This window comes from Chiloscyllium plagiosum, unplaced genomic scaffold (genome assembly GCF_037043375.1).
Source record: "Chiloscyllium plagiosum isolate Xiang-an unplaced genomic scaffold, Cpla_swu_hap1 HiC_scaffold_27, whole genome shotgun sequence".
Taxonomy (NCBI): Eukaryota; Metazoa; Chordata; class Chondrichthyes; order Orectolobiformes; family Hemiscylliidae; genus Chiloscyllium; species Chiloscyllium plagiosum.
The window spans coordinates 30,950,822-30,971,968 of NW_028270165.1; the positions used below are offsets into that span (position 1 = coordinate 30,950,822).

The following is a 21,147-nucleotide window of genomic DNA, read 5'->3' on the forward strand; positions in this document are numbered from 1 at the left end:
AACCAAAACCTCAACTTCTCTAGTCATCCAGCATTCCCTCCACTTTCCAGTCTTGCACTTCACACGAACAGGAATGTACTACCTCTGCACTCTCGGTATCTCATTTTTGAAGGCTTCCCATTTTCCAGCCATCCCTTTACCTGTGAACACCCAGTCCCAATTAAATTTTGACTCTCCATGTCTGCGTGAGTTTCCTCCCACAATCCAAAGACGTGCAGGTTATGTGAATTGACTGTGCAAAATTGCCCATAGCATTCAGGAATTTGTAGGCTAGGTGCAATAGTTAGAGGTAAATGTAGAGTAATAGATTCAGGGAGTGGGTCTGGTTGGGTTACACTTCGGAGGGTCAGTGTGGACTTGTTGGGCTGAAGGGCCTGTTTCCACACTGCCGGGATTTTATGATTCTATCACCAGCACAAGGCACCACCAGGTGCCTAGGTATAAATAAGAAAAAGGACACATTACATTACAGATATACATAATATAAGTTATGAAAATAAGAAATAAAGCTAAAAACATAGACCAAGCTGTTCTATGCTTTTGATTAACTTAAAAAACAAAAGTAAATTGAATGGTTACGTAATTAAGTAACGAATTAATTTTTCTCCTATTTCTTTTTTTTTAACTCCTTTTTTTTAAATTTTACTACCGACTAACAGCGGTCGCAGGAAGTTTTTATTCTGTTGAAGGTGTTATATAAATGCACACTCTTGTTGTTGGCTGTGTGCTCTCCCGCCCCCGAACTGAAGCCCAGCATTCCCCGCGGTGACTGTCTTCCCAATCCACAAACAGGAGAGTAGTGCGCAGGCGCGGTCCCGGGCGGTTTATGGAGCATGCGCGGTCCCGGGCGGTTTATGGAGCATGCGCGGAGCTGTTGATGACGGCGGACGGACTTTTTTTTTCGTCTTCGGTCCGTTAACGGTGAGAATGAGGTGGGGTGGGGTGGGGCGGGGCGAGAGCGACGGATGCAGCGGGTATGGGCGGATTCCTGAACACTTTGTTTTAATCTAAAACCCCGAAAAAGAATTTATCAGTGCTGTCTTTGCACGGAGTGGGGAACGTGTTGTCAACTGGAGGCTTTTTGCCAAAGTTAGGCCCCAGGGTGACTGTCGCCATCTTTATAGGGGGCACTTGGCTTTGTGGGTGGGAAGGCTGTTCGCAGCAGCCATCTTTATAGGGGGCACTTGGCCGTTGTTGGTAGGGAGGAGGTTCCCGTGTGCAGCAGCCATCTTTATAGGGGGCATTTGGCAGTTGGGCGTGCGCAGCAGCCATCTTTATGAGGGGCAATGTTTGGAATGACTGGGAGGAACTTGCTTCCCATTCTTCTGAATGGAGGTAACTTGGAGATCTTTCGCTTTTCGCACACTATGTCCTATGGATAAGGCAGAGTCGAAGAGTGTGGCGGTGGAAAAGCACAGCAAGTCAGGCAGGAGAATCAACATTTCAGGCATAAGCCCTTCATCAAGAATGAGGCTTGTGGGCCAGGGGAGCTGAGAGATAAATGGGAGGGGTGTGGGGTTTGGGGGGGAAGACAGCTGGGAATGCCATAGGTAGATAAAGGTGGGGTGTGGCAAAGATGACAGTTTGGAGAGGAGGGTGGATTGATAGGTGGGATCAGGTAGGGCAGTTAGAGTGCGGTGCCAAGTTGGAAGATTGGAACTGGGATAAGGTGGGGTGGAGAAACTGGTGAAATCGATGTTGAACCCGTGTTGTTGGAGGGTCCCAAGGTGAAAAATGAGGCGTTCTTCCTCCAGGTGATGTGTGGTTAGTTTGGTGATGGATGAGTCTCAGGACCTGCATGTCCTTGGCGGAGTGGGAGGGGGTGTTAAAGTGTTCAGCCACAGGGCAGTGTGGGTGTCCCAGAGAAGTTCTCTGAAGCGATCTGCACATTGGCGTCCTGTCTCCCCAATGTAGAGAAAACCACATTGGGTGCAACGGATGTAGTAGATGACGTAGGGAAGTACAGGTAAATCTCTTTTGGATGTGGAAGGATCCTTTGGGGCCTTGGATGGAGGTGCGGGGTCAGGTTTTGCATGTCTTCTGGTGGTGGGGGAAGGTGCCAGGAGTGGAGGGTGGATTGGTGGGGTGTGTGGTGTTGGGGGGGTGTGGACCTAACAAGGGAGTCGCAGAGGGAATGGTCTCTCCAGAACGCAGATAGGGGTCAGGAGGGAAATATACCCCTGGTGGTGGGGTCTATTTGTTAGTGGTGGAAATGGTGGAGGATGATGTGATGTATCCAGGGGCTGGTGGGGTGAAAGGTGAAGAGCAAGGAGTTCTGTCCTTGTTGCGATTGGAGGGATGGGGTTCAAGGGTAGAACTGCGGGATGTGGATGAGATGTGCTGGAGGGCATTGTCAACCACGTGGGAGGGGAAATTGTGGTGTTTGAAGGAGGAGGCCCACCTGGGATGTTCTGTGGTGGAACTGGACCTCCAGGAAGCAGATGCAGTGGAGGCGGAGGAATTGGGAATAATTTTTACAGGAGGCAGGTTGGGAGGAGATGTAGTCCAGGTAGTTGCGGGAGTCAGAGTCGAGAATGTGGTGCTGGAAAAGCACAGCAGTTGAGGCAGCATCCAAGATACAGGAGAACCAACATTTCGGGCATAAGCCCTACAAGCTGAGAGAATCAGTGGGTTTGTAGTATATGTTTGCGTTGACTCAATCACTGGAAATGGAGATGGAGAGGTCCAGGAAGGGGAGGAAGGTGGCTAAGATGGTCCAGGTGAACTTGAGGTCGGGGTGAAAGGTGTTAGTGAAGTTGGTGAACTGTTCAACCTCCTCGTGGGAGCATGAGGTAGCGCCGATACAGTCATCAATGTAGCAGAGGAAAAGGTAGGGAATGGTGCCGGTGTAGTTGTGGAAGATGGACTGTTCCATGTACCCAACGATGACGCAGGCTGGGACCCATGCAGGTGCCCATGCCTACCCCCTTTGGTCTGGAGGAAGTGGGAGAATTGGAAGGAGAAATTATTGAGGGTTCCGGAGAGACCATTCCCTCTGCGATTTCCTTGTCAGGTCCATGCTCCCCACCAACTCTCACTCCATTCCCAACACCTCCTGCCACCACAAGAATTGCAAAACCTACGCCCACCCCACCCACCTCTGCCAAAGGATCCTTCCACATCCATCAGAGATCTACCCACATTTCCGCACATGTCATCTACTGTATCCGTTGCATCCAATATGGTCTCCTCTACGTCAGAGAGACAGGGTGCCAACATGCAGGTCGTTTCAGAGAACATCTCTGGGAAACCGACACAGAGCAACATCACCCCTGTGGCTGAACACTTTAACTCCCCCTCCCACTCCGCCGAGGACGTGCGGGTCCTGGGCTGCCTCCATCGCCAAACCCTAACTACTTGACGTCTGGAGGAAGAACGCCTCATCTTCTGCCTTGGGACCCTCCAACCTCAGGGCATCAATGTGGATTTCACCAGTTTCCTCACTTCCCCTCTTCCCCCCACCTTATCACGGTTACTACCTTCCAGCTCGGCACTGCCCTCTTGACCTGTCCTACCTGTCAATCTTCCTTCCCACCTATTTGCTCCACCCTCCTCTCCGACCTGTCACCTTCTCCCCCACTTCCATCTGCCTATCGTATTCCCAGCTACTTACCCCTCCAGCCCCACCACTCCCCTCTTATTTATCTCTCGGCCCCCTTGGCCCAAGAGCCTCATTCCTGATAAATGCCTTATGCTGGGAACATCGATTCTCCTGCTACTTGGACGCCACCTGACCAGCTGTGCCTTTTCAGCACCACACTCTCGCCGCTGATCTCCAGTATCTGCAGTCCTCGCTTTCTCCGGTTGGGTAAGGCAGAGTGGTGAGATGGAAGGAAAGGAGGCAAATTCTGGATCCTCATGGCTCAGACGTATATGTTTGAACCTCTGCAGCTCTGGTGGTGTAGATACAGAACGACAGAAGGCTTACAGAAACAAATTGCTGCAGATGTTGGAATCTGTACGGAAAACGACAAATGCTGGAGACCACAGGGGGTGAGACAGCTTCATGGAGTCAGAGCAAGCTAATGTTTTGAACCGAGAGCTGAACTGTGGAGGGGACAGCATTTGTACTACAGTTTAGGGGTGGGGGCGGGTAGTGAGTGTTGGGTGCTGATGAAGAAAAGATGTTGATCGTTCAGGTTAAGAGATCGGAATATGAGAACGGCAGAACAACGGTGTGTCTCCTGTCAGACTTGAAAGGGACAGACAGTCCCTACTGGGATGGCGGGGAGGGGGAGGACATGATAACAAGCCAAAAGAAAGGGGAGAAATGGGAACTGGTTAACAATTTAAAGGTGTTGAACTCAATATTAACTCTCGAAAGCTGTAAAGTGCCTAGCCTGAAGATGAGATGTTGATCCTCCAGTTTGCGCAGTGATTCACTGGAACGCTGCAGCACGCCGAGGACAGATGCGTGGGCATGCGAGTGGGACACTGTGTTAAAGTGACCAGCTACAGGAAGGTCGGTTGCGCACAGGTGACAAAGCAGGCACCCAGTCTGCGTTTGGTTTCTCCGATGTCGAGTAGGCCACATTGGGTGCAGCGGATACAGTAGGCAAGATTGGAGGAAGTGAAATGCTGGATGGTGAGCAGGGAGGAGGTGAAAGGGGCAGGTGGTGGCACCTTCTGCGGTGACATGGGAAGGTGCCGTGGAGAGGGGGTGTGGTATTGATGGTTATGGAATGGACTAGGGTGTCCTGCAGGGAACGATCCCTGCCAAATGGAGGCGGGGGGGGGGGGGTGAGGGGAAGATGTGCTTGGTGGTGGTGGTGGTGTCTTGTTGTCTGAAATGGCAGAGAATGATCCTTTGAATGCGGAGGATGGTGGACTGAGAAATGAGGAAAAAAAGAACCCAATCACACTGTTGTGAGTGATGGGAAAGGGCAAGGACAGAAGGATGGGTGATAGGTCAGATGCGGTTCAGTGCCCTGTCAGCCACAGTGGGCGGGAAACCCCAGTCAGGGAGGATGGAAGCCATGTTAACAGCGCTGCTTTGGAAGATGACGTCATCCTAACAGATGTGATGTAGGCGAAGGAACTGGGAGAATGGGAAGGAGTCCTTGCAGGATGCGGAGTGTGCCCAGCTGTATTGGAAGTAGCTATCGGAGCAAGTGGCTTGACTGCGGATGGTAACGGGACAGTTCATTCCCTGTAATGGAGAGGTCAAGGAAAGGAAGGGAAATGTCAGGAATGGACGATGTGGAAGCTATGGAGGGGTGGAAATTGGAGGCAAAATGAATGAGGTTTTCACGGTCCTAATGGGGTAATGAACAGCACCCAAACAGTCGCTGATGTACGGAGAAGATTTGTGGGAGGGGGCCAGTGTAAAACTGAAACAAGGATCCTTCCGCATAATTGATCAGCTGGGGAAGTGGGCACGAGAAATGGCGTTTAATATAGCGAAGTGTGAGGTCTTGCACGTTGGAAAGTCAAATCGAGGTAGGGGTTTCAGGGTGAATGGTAGGGCCTCAAGGAGTGTAGTGGAACAGAGGGATCTTGGAGTTCAGGTGCATGGCTCTCTGAAAGTGGAGTCCCAGGTAGACAGGGCAGTGAAGAAGGCTTTTGGTACACTGGCTTTCATCAGTCAGGGCACTGAGTATAGAAGTTGGAAAGTTATGTTGCAGTTATATAGGACATTGGTGAGGCCGCACTCGGGAGTATTGATCTCAGTTTTGGTCACCTTGCTATAGGAAGGATGTTATTAAACTGGAAAGAGTGCAGAAGGAATTTACAAGGATGTTGCCTGGACATCGATGGTCTGAGTTATAGGGAGGGGTTGGATGAGCTAGGAAGTTTTTTCTTTACAGCGTAGGAGACTGAGAGGGGATGTTATAGAAGTGTACAAGATCATGAGAGGGTGTGGATAGGGTGAATGCACTCAGTCTTTTTCCCAGTGTTGGGGAATCGAGGACGAGAGGGCATTAGTTTAAGGTTAGAGGGGAAAGAATAAAAGGGAACCTGAGGGGCAACTTTGTTGTTTAAACAGAGGGTGGGTCAGATATGGAATGAGCTGCCAGCGGAAGTGGTTGAGGCGGGTACATTAACAATATTTAAAAGGCATTTAGACAAATATATGGATAGGAAAGGTTTAGAAGGATATCGGCCACGTGGAGGGGAAATGGGGTTAGCATGGATGGACATTTTGGTCAGCATGGACCAGTTTGGGCCAAATGGCGGCACTCTATGCTGTAGGACTCTATGCCATACCCATAAAGAGGCAGGGATAACTGGGGCCCATCTGGGTGCCCACAGCCGCTCCTTTGACTTGGCAGAAGTGAGATGAACTAAAGGAGAAATCGTTCAGTGGGAGACGAGCTCAGCCAGGCAGAGGAGTGTCCCCGGCGGATGGGAATCGTTCAGGCCTCTGGTCAAGGAAGAAGCCGAGAGCGCTCGGAGCATCCTGGTGGGGAGGATAGAGGTTTGGCGGGATTGCACATCCAGGGTGAACAGGAGGCAGTTAGGACCAGGGAACAGGGAATTATCAATACGACGGAGGGCATCACAGGAATCGCGAGCAGAGTCTGGACAAGTGGAGAGAGGTTGGAGTCAAGGTTGGAGGAAATGAGCTCAGTGGGGCAGGAAGAGGCTGGTACAATGGGTCTCCTGGGGCAGTCTGATTTGTGGATTTTGGGAAGGAGGTAGGAGTGGGCTGTCCAGGGTTGGGTGATGACTAGGTTTGAGGCAGTGAGGAGGGAGGATCTCCAGACGTAATGAGGTCAGTGACAGTCCTGGTGAGAGTTGGCATTGTCGTAATGTTGAACCTCCTTCTCCGCACTCACTCCTTCCAAAAAGTTTGGGTTTGAAGGGCCAGTTTAATTGTAGCTAACTGGGGTGGCACGATGGCTCCGTGGTTAGCACTGCTGCTTCACAGCGCCAGGGACCCGGGTTCAATTCCAGCCTCGGGTCATTGTCTGTGTAGAGTTTGCACATTTTCCCCGTATCTGCGTGGATCTCCTCTGGGTGCTCCAAGTTTCCTCCCAGAGTCTAAAAAATGAGGCCATGCTAAATTGCCCCATAGTGTTCAGGGGTGTGTAGGTTAATCAGGGGGAAATGTAGAGTAATAGGTGAATGGGTCTGGGTGGGTTATTCTTCGGAGGGTCCGTGTGGACCTTTTGGGCCAAATGGCCTGTTTCTACACTGTAGGGAGTCTGATTTCTATGATACTGCCTCAGACAAAAGGCTTTCAAGGTTAAAACAAACTTGTACAATGAAAGGGGAGTAGCCAGTTTTCCCAGCCAGCTTTTTTTTGGCTTGGTCTGGCTATTCACTGAAAGCAGTCAGGCATGGAGGAGGGTGTTCCATGCTGCCATCTCTCTCTGTCTGTCTGTCTCTCTCACTCTGTGTGTCTCTCTCTCTGTCTGTCTGTGTGTGTGTGTGTGTGTGTGTCTCTCTCTCTCTTTCTCTCTTCCCACCCCCTTTTCCTCCTCTTCCCCCCCCCCCCCTAAGTCCCTGTGTTTGATTTTATCTTTACTACCATTGGGGTGTTTAGAGGGCACTATTGGGAACACCATCGTTAAGTTGGGATAATCTGTTGGGTTTTTAGATACATTATTTTATTCTGTTCTGTTTGTGTTTCATTTGGTAATCTTGAAAATAATTTCTGTTTTGTTTGAAACGAAGTGATTTGACCAGCTGCATCCTTCCTGGAATATCTGTGTTACACTGGCTTAAAAAAACTAACACAGTTAGGGTCTGAGCTACTTTCTTGACATGTTTGAGGGGGTCTGGCCTGGTTCGTAACAAACCGGCTGGCGAATGTGCTGCTGTTGTAGTCTGGCATGCGGACTGTTACCTTGCCAGCTCTCAGACACTTCTTCCTAACTCCCCCTGACCATGACCCCACCTCTGAAAATCAATCCACTGGTGCCAGGGCTGTCACCAACCTCATTACCTCTGGCAATTCCTCCCCCCCCACTGCCTCTGACCTCACAGTCTCCCGACCCCAGACAGCCCACTTCTACTTCCTTCCCAAAATCCACAATCCAGACTGCCCTGGGAGACCCATCGTATCAGCCTGCCCCTCTGAGTTCATTTCCTCCTACCTTGACTCCATCCTCTCTCCACTTGTCCAGACTCTGCCCAGTTATGATGCCCTCCACCATATGGGCAATTTCCAGTTCCCTGGCCCTAACTGCCTCCTGTTCACCTTGGATGTGCAATCCCTCCAAAACCCCACCCCCCATCAGGATGCTCTAAGAGCTCTCGACTTCTTCCTTGACCAGAGGCCTGAACGATTCCCGTCCGCCGGGGACTCTCCTCCGCCTGGCTGAGCTTGTCTCCCGCTGAACGGTTTCTCCTTTAGTTCATCTCACTTCTGCCAAGTCAAAGGAGCGGCTGTGGGCACCCACATGGGTCCCAGTTATGCCTGCCTCTTTATGGGTATGGCATAGAGTCATCAAGTCCTACAGCATGGAGAGAGGCCCTTTGGCTCAAACTGGTCCATGCTGACCAAAATGTCCATCCACGCTAACCCACATGGGTCCCAGTTCGTTATGGGGTATTTGGAACAAACGTTGTTCCATTCCCAGACAGGCTCCGTCCAACAACTCTTTCCTCGCTACATCGACGACTGTTTCATGCCGTCCCGTGAGGATTTTGAAAACTTCATTCATTTTGCCTCCAATTTCCACCCCGCCATAACTTCCACATAGTCCATTCCCGACACTTCCCTTCCTTTCCTTGACCTTTCCGTCTCCATTTTGGGGAATAAACTGTCTGCTACCATCCACTACAGAGCCCCTGACTCCCATAGCTTCTTTCATTACAGCTCTTCACACCCTACGTCCTGCAGGGATTCCATCCCAATTCATTCACCTACGTCGTATCTGTTTGGATGATGCCACCTTCCAAAACAGTGCTGCTCCTTCTGTACCTGTAGTTTCCCACCCGCTGTGGTTGACAGGGCCCTCAACCGCATCTGACCTATCAGCCGTGCTTGCATCCCTCGCCCCTTCGCATTAGTCACAACAGCCTGATCGGGTTCCCCTTGGCCTCAATTTTCAGTCCACCAGTCTCCCCATTCAAAGGATCATTCTCTGCTGCTTCAGACAACTCCAGCAGAACGCCACCACCAAACACATCTTTACCTCACTCCTCCTCCTCTACCCCCCCCCCCCCCCCAACACCTTCAAATTGTAAACCATTCCCATTTCTTCCAGTTTGGTTTGTTACTGTGTCTTACCAACACCTCCCCCCCCCCCCCCCCCCCCATCCCAGTGGGGACTGTCTGTCCCTTTCATGTCTAACAGGAGACACACCATTGTTCTGCCATTCTCACATTCCAATCTCTTAATCTGAACTATCAACATCTTTTCTCCCCAACACTCACTACCTACCCGCACCCCTAAACTGTCCTGTAAATATTGCCCCCTCCACACTTCAGCTCTGATGAAGAGTCATCTGGACTTGAAACTTTAGCTCGCTCGCTCTCTCTCTCTCTTAGAATACCCAAGGAGGCTTCCCAGCCAATGAGCGTTATGGCACAGTACCATCTCCCTGACTTTCCCCTGTATCTTTGAATAACCTCCAATGCATTATTGAACCTGCCTTCCCTGCACCTCCAGGCAGTGTATTCCAGTCACAAATCACTCATTGTGTGGTACAGTGTCGTCTTGCATCAGATTAGTTCACTAGCCAATCACTTTAAATTTCAGCCCTGTTGTTTATGAGATTAGATACCCCTACAGTGTGGAAACGGGCTCTTCAGCCCAACATATCCACGCTGACCCTCTCTGAAGAGTAACCCACGCAGACCCATTTCCCTCTGACTAATGTACCTAACACTGTGGGCAATTTAGCAATTCATCCTGACCTGCACATCTTTGGAGTGCGGGAGGAAACCCACGCAGACACGGGGAGAATGTACAAACTCCACACACAGTCGAAGGCTGGAATCGAACCTGGGACCCTGGCGCTGTGAGGCAGCAATGCTAACCACTGAGCCACCGTGCCCACTCATTTTATAAACGGGAACCATTTCTCCCTAATGACTGCATCCAGACCACTCATGGTTTTTGAAATTTTACTTTTATCGGGAGTGCTTTGGTTCCTGACAATGCTGGTAGATAAGAGGTTATCCACCCATTGATGTTGAAGTAATTGTATCACATGTACAAATCAGCAATAAACACCTGTATTTTTACCATGATTGTAAAGTTGTTGTGGTTCTGTTCGCCGAGCTGGGAATTTGTGTTGCAGACGTTTCGTCCCCTGTCTAGGTGACATCCTCAGTGCTTGGGAGCCTCCTGTGAAGCGCTTCTGTGACCTTTCCTCCGGCATTTGTAGTGATTTGTCTCTGCCGCTTCCGGTTGTCAGCTTCAGCTGTCCGTTGCAGTGGCCGGTATATTGGGTCCAGGTCGATGTGTTTGGACTACAAATGCCGGAGGAAAGATCACAGAAGCGCTTCACAGGAGGCTCCCAAGCACTGAGGATGTCACCTAGACAGGGGACAAAAAGTCTGCAACACAAATTCCCAGCTCGGCGAGCAGAACCACAACAATGAGCACCCGAGCTACAAATCTTCTCTCAGACTTTGCATTACTTAATAATCATTCAATGTTCCAAGGCATTTGTACAGGACATTGGTTTGGCCACTTTTGGAATACTGCATTCACTTCTGGTCTTCCTGCTATAGGATGGATGTTGTGAAACTTGAAAGGGTTCAGCAAAGATTTACAAGGATGTTGCCAGGGTTGGAGTGTTTGAGCTGCAGGGAGATGCTGAACAGGCTGGGGCTGTTTTCCCTGGAGCGTGGGAGGCTGAGTTTTATAGAGGTTTATAAAATCATGAGGGGCACGGATAGGGTAAATAGACAAGGTATTTTCCCTGGAGTGGGTGAGTCCAGAACTAGACAGCATATGTTTAAGGTGAGAGAGGAAAGATTTAAAAGGAACCTAATGGGCAACTTTTTCAAGCAGAGAGTGGCGTGTGTGTGGAATGAGCTGCCAGAGGAGGTGGTGCAATTAGAATTAGTTTAAAAGGCATCTGAATGGGTACATAGAACATTTCAGCGCAGTCCAGGCCCTTCGGCCCTCGATGTTGCACCGACCTGTGGAACCAATCTGAAGCCCATCTAACCGACACTATTCCATTCTCGTCCAGTGACCATTTAAATGCCCTTAAAATTGGTGAGTCAACTACTGTTGCAATAGTAATAGACTCGCCAAATATGAATAGGAAGGGTTTAGAGGGATATGGGCCAAACGCTGGCAAATGGGACTGGATTAATTTAGGATATCTGGTTGTCATGGAAGAGTTGGAGCAGACGGTCTGTTTCCAGGCTGTACAGGTGTATGACTCTACTTCACAAAAAATGTCTGAGTGTGATATTTGACACTGGGGTGCATACAGAGATGTTGGGGCAGGTGACCAAACATTTTGCCTAATAACAAGGTATGAAGGGACGTCTTAAAGGAGGAAAGGAAGGTAAAGAGACAGGGAGTTTGAGAGAGGAAACTCCAGACTTTATGGCCTTGGTAACTGATGGAATAGCTAGTATCAGTGGAGTGATTTAATATTTATTTGGGAGTGTATTTGGATTGTTAAGTCTCCAGGAAGCAAAGGAATGGATGACGTTTCTGCAGCAGGTGAGGTTAGACTCGGGTAGAGTTAGGGGATGTTACTGAGGTGGCAATAGGTGGTCTTGGTGATGATGGGGATGTGTGGGTGGGGTGAAATATTTCACTGTGATTGTGAACAGTCTAGTTCAGCCTCAGACATTTGCCAGGGAGATGGATGGAGTCGGTGGGGGGAGACGGATGGAGTCGGTGCTGAGAGTGCACAATTCGACAAAGGGAATGAAGGTAATGGCTTCAATCTTCCAATATTGAAATGGCGGAATTTGTCTGCTAATCCTGTGCTGGCTGTCAGACAAGTGAGGATGGTGTGTGACTGGGAAGTGACGGTGTTCACATTCATCGGCTGGACTGGTCCTTCCGGATGGTGAAAATTCCAGGATTGAGAAATTTCTGATCAAGTTGGAAGCTGTTTCATATCCTTCTCCTTTACCACCTGCCTGTCCCTTTGTCTTACATTCCTTGCAAGGCCAGAGTCTTCCGTGTGTCGGAACTAGGTGTGGGTGTTGTGCTTAAGTGGTAGACTGTGGAAGAAATTTCTTGTAACCCGAAATTACTTTTAGGTTTCAAATCCAGCTGCGCAGAAAAAAAATTGATTTCTGAGAGAAATTTAGAGCTAATATTTTGACTGATGTGACCTTGCAAGGAACAAAGAATTTTATCAACATAAAATGCAAGCATTATTGAAATCAACGATAATTTATCTCTATTATGTATCTCTGCCTGTCCAAAGTCATTTTCTCTCTGCCTACAACCCCAAACGCCTACATCCCCTGCCTCATCCTATTACAGATTAGAGTTTTATGTAAGACCAAACCAGGTGGAATGTTCCCTTCCCTGAAAGACATTTGTGAACAACTGGGTATTTATGACAATCCATTAGCTTTCATGCTAACTTTCTCCCAGGGCCAGCCTTACAAATTACAAGATTTATTCAACTCGATTTTCCCAACTTCTCTTTTCTGGGTTCTCTCTCACTCATTTTTTTCTCCCCCCTCTGTCTTAAACCTATTTCACAGGATACCACAAGAATAGTGTTTGCAGTTGGGCAACGAAACCGAATGTTGAATCAGAATCTGACAGTCGCCCAGTTTGTCTTAACCTGAATTTTGAACATGGAAGAAGACAGCACCGTTCTCAGTGGAGAGAAACCGTATACAGGTTCTGTGTGCGGACAAGGATTCACTCGAGCATCTGATCCGTCAAAACCCAAATGCGGTGACGGTGGGGGGAAGCCGTGGAAATGCGGAGACTGCGGCAAGGGGTTTATTTCCCCATCAAAGGTGGAAATTCACCGGCGCATTCACACCGGGGAGAAGCCGTTCACCTGCACCAAGTGTGGGAAGGGCTTCACTCAGCTGTCTGACCTGCTGACACACCAGAGAGTTCACACGGGGGAGAGGCCGTTCACCTGCCCTGACTGTGGGAAGGGTTTCACCCAGTTCACCCACTTGCTGACGCACCAGCGCGTGCACACGGGAGAGAAGCCGTTCGCCTGCTCCGACTGTGGGAAAGGCTTCGCTCAGTTATCCAACGTGCTGCGACACCAGCGGGTTCACACCGATAAGAGGCCTTTCAAATGCCCAGAGTGCGGGAAGTGCTACAAAAGCTCCGAGGAGCAAACGTCCCATCAGCGTGTTCACACGGACGAGAGGCCGTTCAGGTGCTCTCACTGTGAGGCTGGTTTCAAGCGCTCGTCTCAACTGACTCTACACCAGCGGGTTCACACTGGAGACAGGCCGTTCACTTGCTCCACGTGCGGGAAGGGGTTCACTCAGTTAACCCATCTGCTGACACACCATCGAACGCACACCGGGGAGAGACCCTTCACCTGCTCGGAGTGTGGAAAGGGCTTCGCCCAGCTCACCCACCTGCTGGTCCACCAGAGATCTCACACTGGGGAAAAGCCGTTCACCTGCTCTGCGTGTGGCAAGGCATTCACGGCCTCGTCCATTCTGCAGGCACACCAGCGGGTTCACACTGATGAGCGACCATTCAGGTGCTCCTACTGTGGGACAGGGTTCAAGCACTCCTCTCAACTCACTGTCCACCACCGTCTTCACACGGGGGAGAGACCGTTCACTTGCTCCGACTGTGGCAAAGGATTCACTCAGTCATCCCACCTACTGAGACACCAGCGAGTTCACAAATAACTGGAGGGATTGAACGTTGTTGTGGATTCAGACTCTCTCTCGAGTGGTTTATTATTGATAATTAAGAGGTACTGTTTTCTGTCCTTAAACGTAATAGGCTCCGGGACTGGAGGAGGTGCTGACAATGGCACTGAGGGAAATGAAAATAGAAACTGCAGCGATACTGCCATAATATTCTAATCTGCCTTACACAGGGATGGTGCCAGAGGATAGAAGAATTGCAAATGTCAGGCCCCTTGTTGTAAAATGGCCATAAAGACCAGTTCAGTCAATGGAACAGCAGCAATGAGTATTCTTCTGGAAGTATTCATTCGAGACAAATTAAAGTTCATATCAGTAATTACTGGTTAGTTAATCAGAGTTAGCATTAATTTTAAGGCAAAATTGTCATTGCTGGAGATTGTTTTAAAGTTCATCAGTTAATGTGGTGTGTGTGTGTACCTCTAAAAGGTAACTGATACAATGCCACACAACAGACCAGTGAGCAAAGTTAGAGCTCATGGAATGAAAGGGACATGGATATAGAATTGGCTGAGGGACAGAAAACTGAGAGAGAATGGATGTATTTCAGCTGGAGGAATTTTAGTAATGGGTTTGTTATGGTCGGTGTTGAGATGTCTGCTTTTCCTCATGTATTGACACACAACATTTTCAACCAACTTTAACATTTACCTGTATCCATTTAGTGACTGTTTTTTAAAACCTATTAAATGCCCTGATTTAATCATGTGACTGGAATGAGCAGCAAGCTTGTGAAAGCCTGTTCAGAGTCCGTGAGACATCACCAGCTTGTATCCCTCCTGATGGGACTGCAATGATAAACTATTGTGTTAGAAACTGTTAAAAAGTTGTGTTACTGTGTCCAACAGAAAACCCCAACACAGAAGAATTGCAGTTATATCTGCCCTTCAAGAAGATCTGTTTATTGCCCCACTTTCATTGGATGGGGTATTGAGTATAAGAGCTGCCAATTGTACAAGACATTGGTTCGGCCGCATTTAGAATACTGCGTACAGTTCTGGTCGCCACATTACCAAAAGGATGTGGATGCTTTGGAGAGGGTGCAGAGAAGGTTTACGAGGATGTTGCCTGGTATGGAAGGTGCGAGCTGTGAAAAAGAGGTTGAGTAGGTTAGGTTTATTTTCATTAGAAAAAAGGAGACTGAGGGGGGACCTGATAGTGGTTTACAAAATCATGAAGGGTATAGACCGGGTGGATAGAGACGAGCTTTTTCCCAGGGTGAAAGATTCTATAATGAGAGGTCACGCTTTCAAGGTGAGAGGTCAAAAGTTTAAGGGGGATACACGTGGCAAGTACTTCACACAGAGGGTGGTGGGCGCTTTGCACGCTGATAATTCCTGTTTTCTATTTATATGTTTTAAGTAGGAATTATCAACAGTGCTCCACCCGGAGGCCCACTGAAGATGTTACCTAGTAGGGTGACACACTAGCTTTCGGAGCGACGCTCCTTCATCAGGTGATAGTGGAGGGCTCGATCCTAACACAGAATTTATAGCAAAACTTTGCAGTGTGATGTAACTGAAATTATACAATGAAAAATTGATTGTCTGTTAAGCCTTTCATCTGTTAGAATACCGTGATAGTTTCACTTCTTTCATGTGTAAATCACAAAACCCTTTTTAAAAAAAGTTGCATTCTCGGGTTAGCTGTTAACAATGGTGATAGCTAGACAATATGTTGAAGGTGTTGGCCCCCTGTGTTCTCTGTCTATGCCATGATGTTTAGATTGATTCCAATCTAAAAAGTGAGATAACAGTTTTACATAAATTCATGCAGTTTTTCAGCAAAGTGCAACCTAACTCTGTACTTTGCTCAAAAACCGCATGCATTCATGTAGAACTCTGAGCTCAAAAACTGCATGAATTTATGTAAAACTCTGATTCCAATCTAAAAAGTGAGATAACAATCTAAACATCAGGTTTAGACAGAGAACACTGGGGGGCCAACACCTTCAACACATTGTCTATCTATCGCCATTGTTAACTGCTAATCCAAGAATGCAACTTTAAAAAATAGGTTTTGTGATTTACACCTAGAATACAGTGATAGTTTCACTTCTTTCAACAGATGAAAGGCTTAAAAGACAATCAATTTTTCATTGTATAATTTCAGTTACATCACATTGTAAATTTTTGCTATAAATTCTGTGTTAGGATCGAGCCCTCCACTACCACCTGATGAAGGAGCGTCGCTCCGAAAGCTAGTGCTTCCAGTTAAACCTGTTGGACTATAACCTGGTGTTGTGTGATTTTTAACTTTGTACACCCCAGTCCAACACCGGCATCTCCGAATCATGAGAGAGGGGAAAGTTTCGCAGATACTAGAAATCTGAATCAGTGATATCAAATCACTGGAGAAACTCAGCAAGGAGAAAGTGTGCACTGTAGATGCTTGAGATCAGAGTCAAAACGTGTGACGCTGGAAAAGCACAGCCGGTCAGGCAGCAACCGAGGAGCAGGAGAGTCAACATTTTGAGCACAAGCTCTTCATCAGGAATTGGGGGCACGGGGGCTGAGAGATAAATCGGGTGGGGCTAGGGGAAGGTAGCTAGGAATTGAAGGTGGGGGATGATAGGTCATAGAGGAGGGTGGAACGGTTAGGTGGGAAAGAAGATGGACAGGTAGGAGAGTGGAGAGTTGGATCTGGGATAATGTGGGGGTGGGGGGAGGGGAGATAAGGAAACTGGTGAAATCCACATTGATCCCATGTGGTTGGAGGGTCCCTCAGCGGATGATGAGGCGTTCTTGCTCCTGGCATGGGGTGGCTAGGATTTGGCGATGGAGGAGGACCTGGACTTACATGTCCCAGGCAGAGTGGGAGGGGGAGTTGAAGTGGTCAGCTTCAACTGATCGGCCACAGGGCGGTGGGGTTGTCCACTCTCCTGTTCTTATTGGGAATAGAGGGTTTGAGTTATAAGGAGAGGCTGGGACTTTTTTCACTGGAGTGTAGTAGGTACAGGAGTGACTTTATAGAGGGTGACCTTATGTAATCACGAGGAGTGTAGATAAGGTGATTGGAAGGTGTCATATTTTTAAGCTGAGGTGAGGGAGATTTGACAAGACACCAGGGGCAGTTTTTTACTTTACACAGTAGTTTGTGTGTGGAATGAACTTCCAGAGGAAGTGGTGGATGCAGGTACAGTTGCAGCGTTTAAAAGACATTTAGGTAAACACATGAATATGTTCGAAGGGATAAGGGCCAAACACAGGCAGGTGGGACTAGTTTAGTTTGGGATTACGGGTCAGCATGGACTGGTTGGACCGAACGGTCTGTTGCTGTGCTGTATGGGTCTACGGAGGTGAGGGATGGAGGAGACAGGGGAAAGAGAATCTTTCAAAATGAACCATACAAGATGCTTTTAATGAATGTATGTGCTTAACACAAACCTGATTTGTGAAACTTTTGTGTGAATATAGACAACAGCACACAACTGTCGTTGTCAGTCACTTTGCCCATTCAACCAGCTCCCCCATTTAATAAGTTCATTACTGGCCTGATCTGGCCTCCACTCCACATTACTGAGCCCCCACCCTGTACCTCTTGACCCACTTGTTAGTAAAGAATCTATTTAACACTGCCTTAAGAATATTCAATGATCCTCTGTCCACCAGTCACTGGAGCTGAGAATTTCAAAGATTCATGTCACTCTGAGAAAGAATTCTTCTCAACTCTATATTCAGTGGGCGATTTTTTTTTAAGTGGATCCTATAGTCCCAGTCCCTCCAATAAAAGGAAACCTCCTTTCAGTATCCACCCGTCAGGCCCCTCAGGATCTTATGTTTCAATAAAAGCACTTCTTGTTTTTCTAAACTTCAGTCAATATAGGCCCAACTTGTTATTATCATGTAACCGCCACAACAGGAGTCATTTGGGGGAACCTTCTCTGAACAGCTTCTAGTAGATTTATATCCTCATGCAACGTGTCAAAATTCCGTACAGTGCACTGAATATCCTCTGATGGATACGTGGTACGACTGGAGGGAAACCTCCTACTGTGGACGCTGCAGAACGAGCATCGCACAGGACTCAACGTTAACTGTGTTTCTCTCTCCACAGACCTGTTGAGTTTCTCCAGCGTACTGTGCTTTAAGTCCCTAGTTTTACATTCCATTGCCTTGCAAAAAAAAAACCCAGTCTTGCTGCCCTCCCAATTACTTGCTGTACCTGCCTGCAAACGTGTTGGGATTCATGTGACAGGACACCCCAGATTCCTCTGTACATTCTGCAATCTCTCACCAGTCACATGCTTTTTTTTTCAGTTCTTGCTGCCAAAGTAGGAGGGTTCACATTTTATCCACCATTTCCATGTTTTTTCTCCTGCTCAACCCGTTGATATCCCATTGCACAGATTCCTTATGCTCTCGTCACAACTTCCATCTTTTGTGGCAGCAGCAAACGCAGTAGCCATATTTTAGAATACAGCGCAGAAACAGGCCCTTTGGCCCTCGATGTTGCGCCGACCTGTGAACTATTCTCAGCTCGTCCCCCTACACTATCCCATCATCATCCATGTGCTTATCTAAGGATTATTTAAATCTCCCTAATGTGGCTGAATTGACTACATTGGCAGGTAGGGCATTCCACGCCCTTACCACTCTCTGCGTAAAGAACCTGCCTCTGACATCTGTCTTAAATCTATCACCCCTCAATTTGTAGTTATCCCCTCTCATACAAGCTGACATCATCCTTGGAAAAAGACCTTCACTGTCCATCCTCTCTAATCCTCTGATAATCTCGTATGTCTCTATCAAATCCCCTCTTAGCCCTCTTCTTGCCAATGAGAACAGGTTCAAGTCTCTCAGCCTTTCCTCATATGACCTTCCCTCCAGACCACGCAACATCCTGGTAAATCTCCTCGGCATCTTTTCCAATGCTTCCACATCCTTCCTGAAATATGGGGACCAGAACTGTACACAGTATTCCAAGTGTGGGCGCACTAGCATTTTGTACAGTTGCAGCACGATATTGCAGCTCCGGAACTCAATCCCTCTACGAGTGAAACCTAGCACACGGTATGCCTTCTTAACAGCACTATCCACCTGGGTGGCAACTTTCAGGGATCTATGTACATGGACTCTTCATTCCAAGTCAGTGAAATAAACGGTGATATCCCAGCACTCCATGCCACAGGAGGATGCCTCACTTCTGCCTGCTCTCATTTTCCCGTTAGCTGAATAGCCATCTGTCACTCCTTTGCCCTGCCACTCATGTTTGTACAATGATACCTTGTTTTTTCAATCTGCAGCTAGTTTCAATTCCCCGTTGTTAGCCACGGATTACTACGTCCTTTGCTTCAGTTACTTATCACTGTGATGTACCTTATCTGAGTAGCAGAACACTGGAACCAGGAACAGGAGGAGGGTATTCACCCCCTCAACACCGCTCTCCCATTTAATACCACGATGACTGATCTCATCTTGGCCTCAACTCCACTTTCCTGACCACTCCCCATAACCCATCCAAATCATAACTATTTAAAGATCTGTCAATCTCCTCCTTAAATTTATTCCATGTCCAGACACTGGTATAACGAATTCCACAGATTCACAAGCCATTGATAGAAATAATGCCTCCTCATTTATTTTAACTCTGCCACCTCTTATGTCCCAACAAAGGGTGGGGAAATGTCTTTACTCCGTCTACTTTGTCGACCCCTTTTACTACCTGATATTCCACAATTAGACTTCCTCTCAGTCTTCTGAATTTGAGTATGGGCTCACAGTGCACAACCTGATCATAAGACAAGCCTTATCTCTGAAGATAATGTAGTGAACCTTCCCTGAATTGCATCCAATGCGATTATATCCTTCCTCAAGTCAAGGGAAAAAAAAACTGTATGCACTGCTCCACATGCAGCCTCACAAATGCCTCGTACAATTGCAACAACACTTTCCTACTTTTATACTCCCATTCTTTTAGCAATAAAGGTCAAAATTCCATTCACCTGTCTTATATCCTGCTGGGAGAAAGTGAGGACTGCAGATGCTGGAGACCAGAGTTGAAAAGTGTGGTGCTGAAAAAGTGCAGCAGGTCAGTCAGCATCCGAGGAGCAGGAAAATCGACGTTTCGGGCATAAGCCCTTCTTCAGTAATGAGGCTGGTGTGCCAAGCGGGCTGAGATAAAAGGTGGTGGGGGGGGGGGGGGGGATTTGGGGGAGGGACACTGCGAATACGATAGGTGGAAGGAGGTGAGGGTGAGGGTGATAGGCCGGAGAGGGGGTGGGGGCGGACGGCTATCCTGCTGTACCTGCACACTAGAGTTCTGCAATTCGTGGACAAAGACACCCAGAATTTTCTACACTGAAGGACTTTGAAGTTCTCTCCATTTAGATCATCATGAAATCCCTACAAGAGTGGAAAGAGGCCATCCGGCCCAATCGACTCTCCAAACAGCATCCCACCCAGAGGCAGACCATCCCTGTAATCCTGTACTTACTGCAGCTAACCCACCTCGCCTGTACACAACAAGGCAATTTAGCCTGGCCAATCCACCGAACCTGTATATTTTTGGACTGCGGGTTGAAACTGGAGCACCCGGAGGAAACCCACACAGAAAATGTGCAAACTCCACGTGACAGATGGTCACCCAAAGCTGGAATCAAACTCGGTCCTTGGCACTGTGAGGCAGCAGTGCTAAACACCATGCTGCCCCGAAGTTGGGTTTTAATTCTTCTGACCAAAAGGGATAGCCTCCCATTCATCCAAATTTAACCCCATCTGCCAAATGTTGGCCCACTCACTCACAGTGGTTAGCACTGCTGCCTCACAGCGCCAGAGACCCGGGTTCAATTCCCGCCTCGGGGTAAATGGGTCTGGGTGGGTCGCGCTTCGCCAGGTAGGTGTGGACTTGTTGGGCCGAAGGGCCTGTTTCCACACTGTAAGTAATCTAATCTACCTATATCCACTTGGAAATTTTCTATTTCTCCCTTTCAACTTATGTTCCCACCTGATTCAGTGTCATCTGCAAATTTGACTAAAGTGCATTCTATCCTTGCCTCTAAGTCATTAATAAAGATTTTAAATAGAACCATTACAAGTTATTGTTGACCAACCAGAAAAAAACCTATTTCTGCTGACTACAGTCAGTTCTGATATACTGCATTAAAAATCACACAACACCAGGTTATAGTCCAACAGGTTTAATTGGAAGCACACTAGCTTTCAGAGCGCTGCTCCTTCAGCAGACAACCAGCTGGTGAAGCAGCAATGCTCCGAAAGCTAGTGCTTCCAATTAAACCTTTCGGACTATAACCTGATGTTGTGTGATTTTTAACTTTGCCCACCCCAGTCCAACACCGGCATCTCCAAATCATCACTGATATACCGCGACAGTTAAGTTCTCGCCCAATCTTGCGTGTAAGAAAATTGTGCAATGGTCGCCCTATTGAAATGAACGGGGCC

At 48.1% G+C, this 21,147-nt stretch overlaps 2 protein-coding genes across 2 annotated transcripts in view; one reads left to right on the plus strand and one right to left on the minus strand.

Annotated features, from left to right (window-relative positions):
• LOC122543747 (uncharacterized) overlaps positions 1–21,147 on the minus strand; it is a 61,212-nt gene that overhangs the window by 17,460 nt on the left and 22,605 nt on the right. The window lies entirely within an intron of this gene.
• On the plus strand, positions 868–15,223 carry LOC122543477 (uncharacterized). The gene is made up of 2 exons (XM_087974295.1): positions 868–921; positions 12,593–15,223. The coding sequence occupies exon 2, from the start codon at positions 12,689–12,691 to the stop codon at positions 13,724–13,726; it is 1,038 nt and encodes a 345-aa protein (XP_087830421.1). The 5' UTR covers positions 868–921; positions 12,593–12,688; the 3' UTR covers positions 13,727–15,223.

What these genes read in the sequence shown, in the direction of transcription:
- LOC122543477 (XM_087974295.1), top strand. Translation starts at nt 12,689, where the DNA reads ATGGAAGAAGACAGCACCGTTCTCAGTGGAGAGAAACCGTATACAGGT.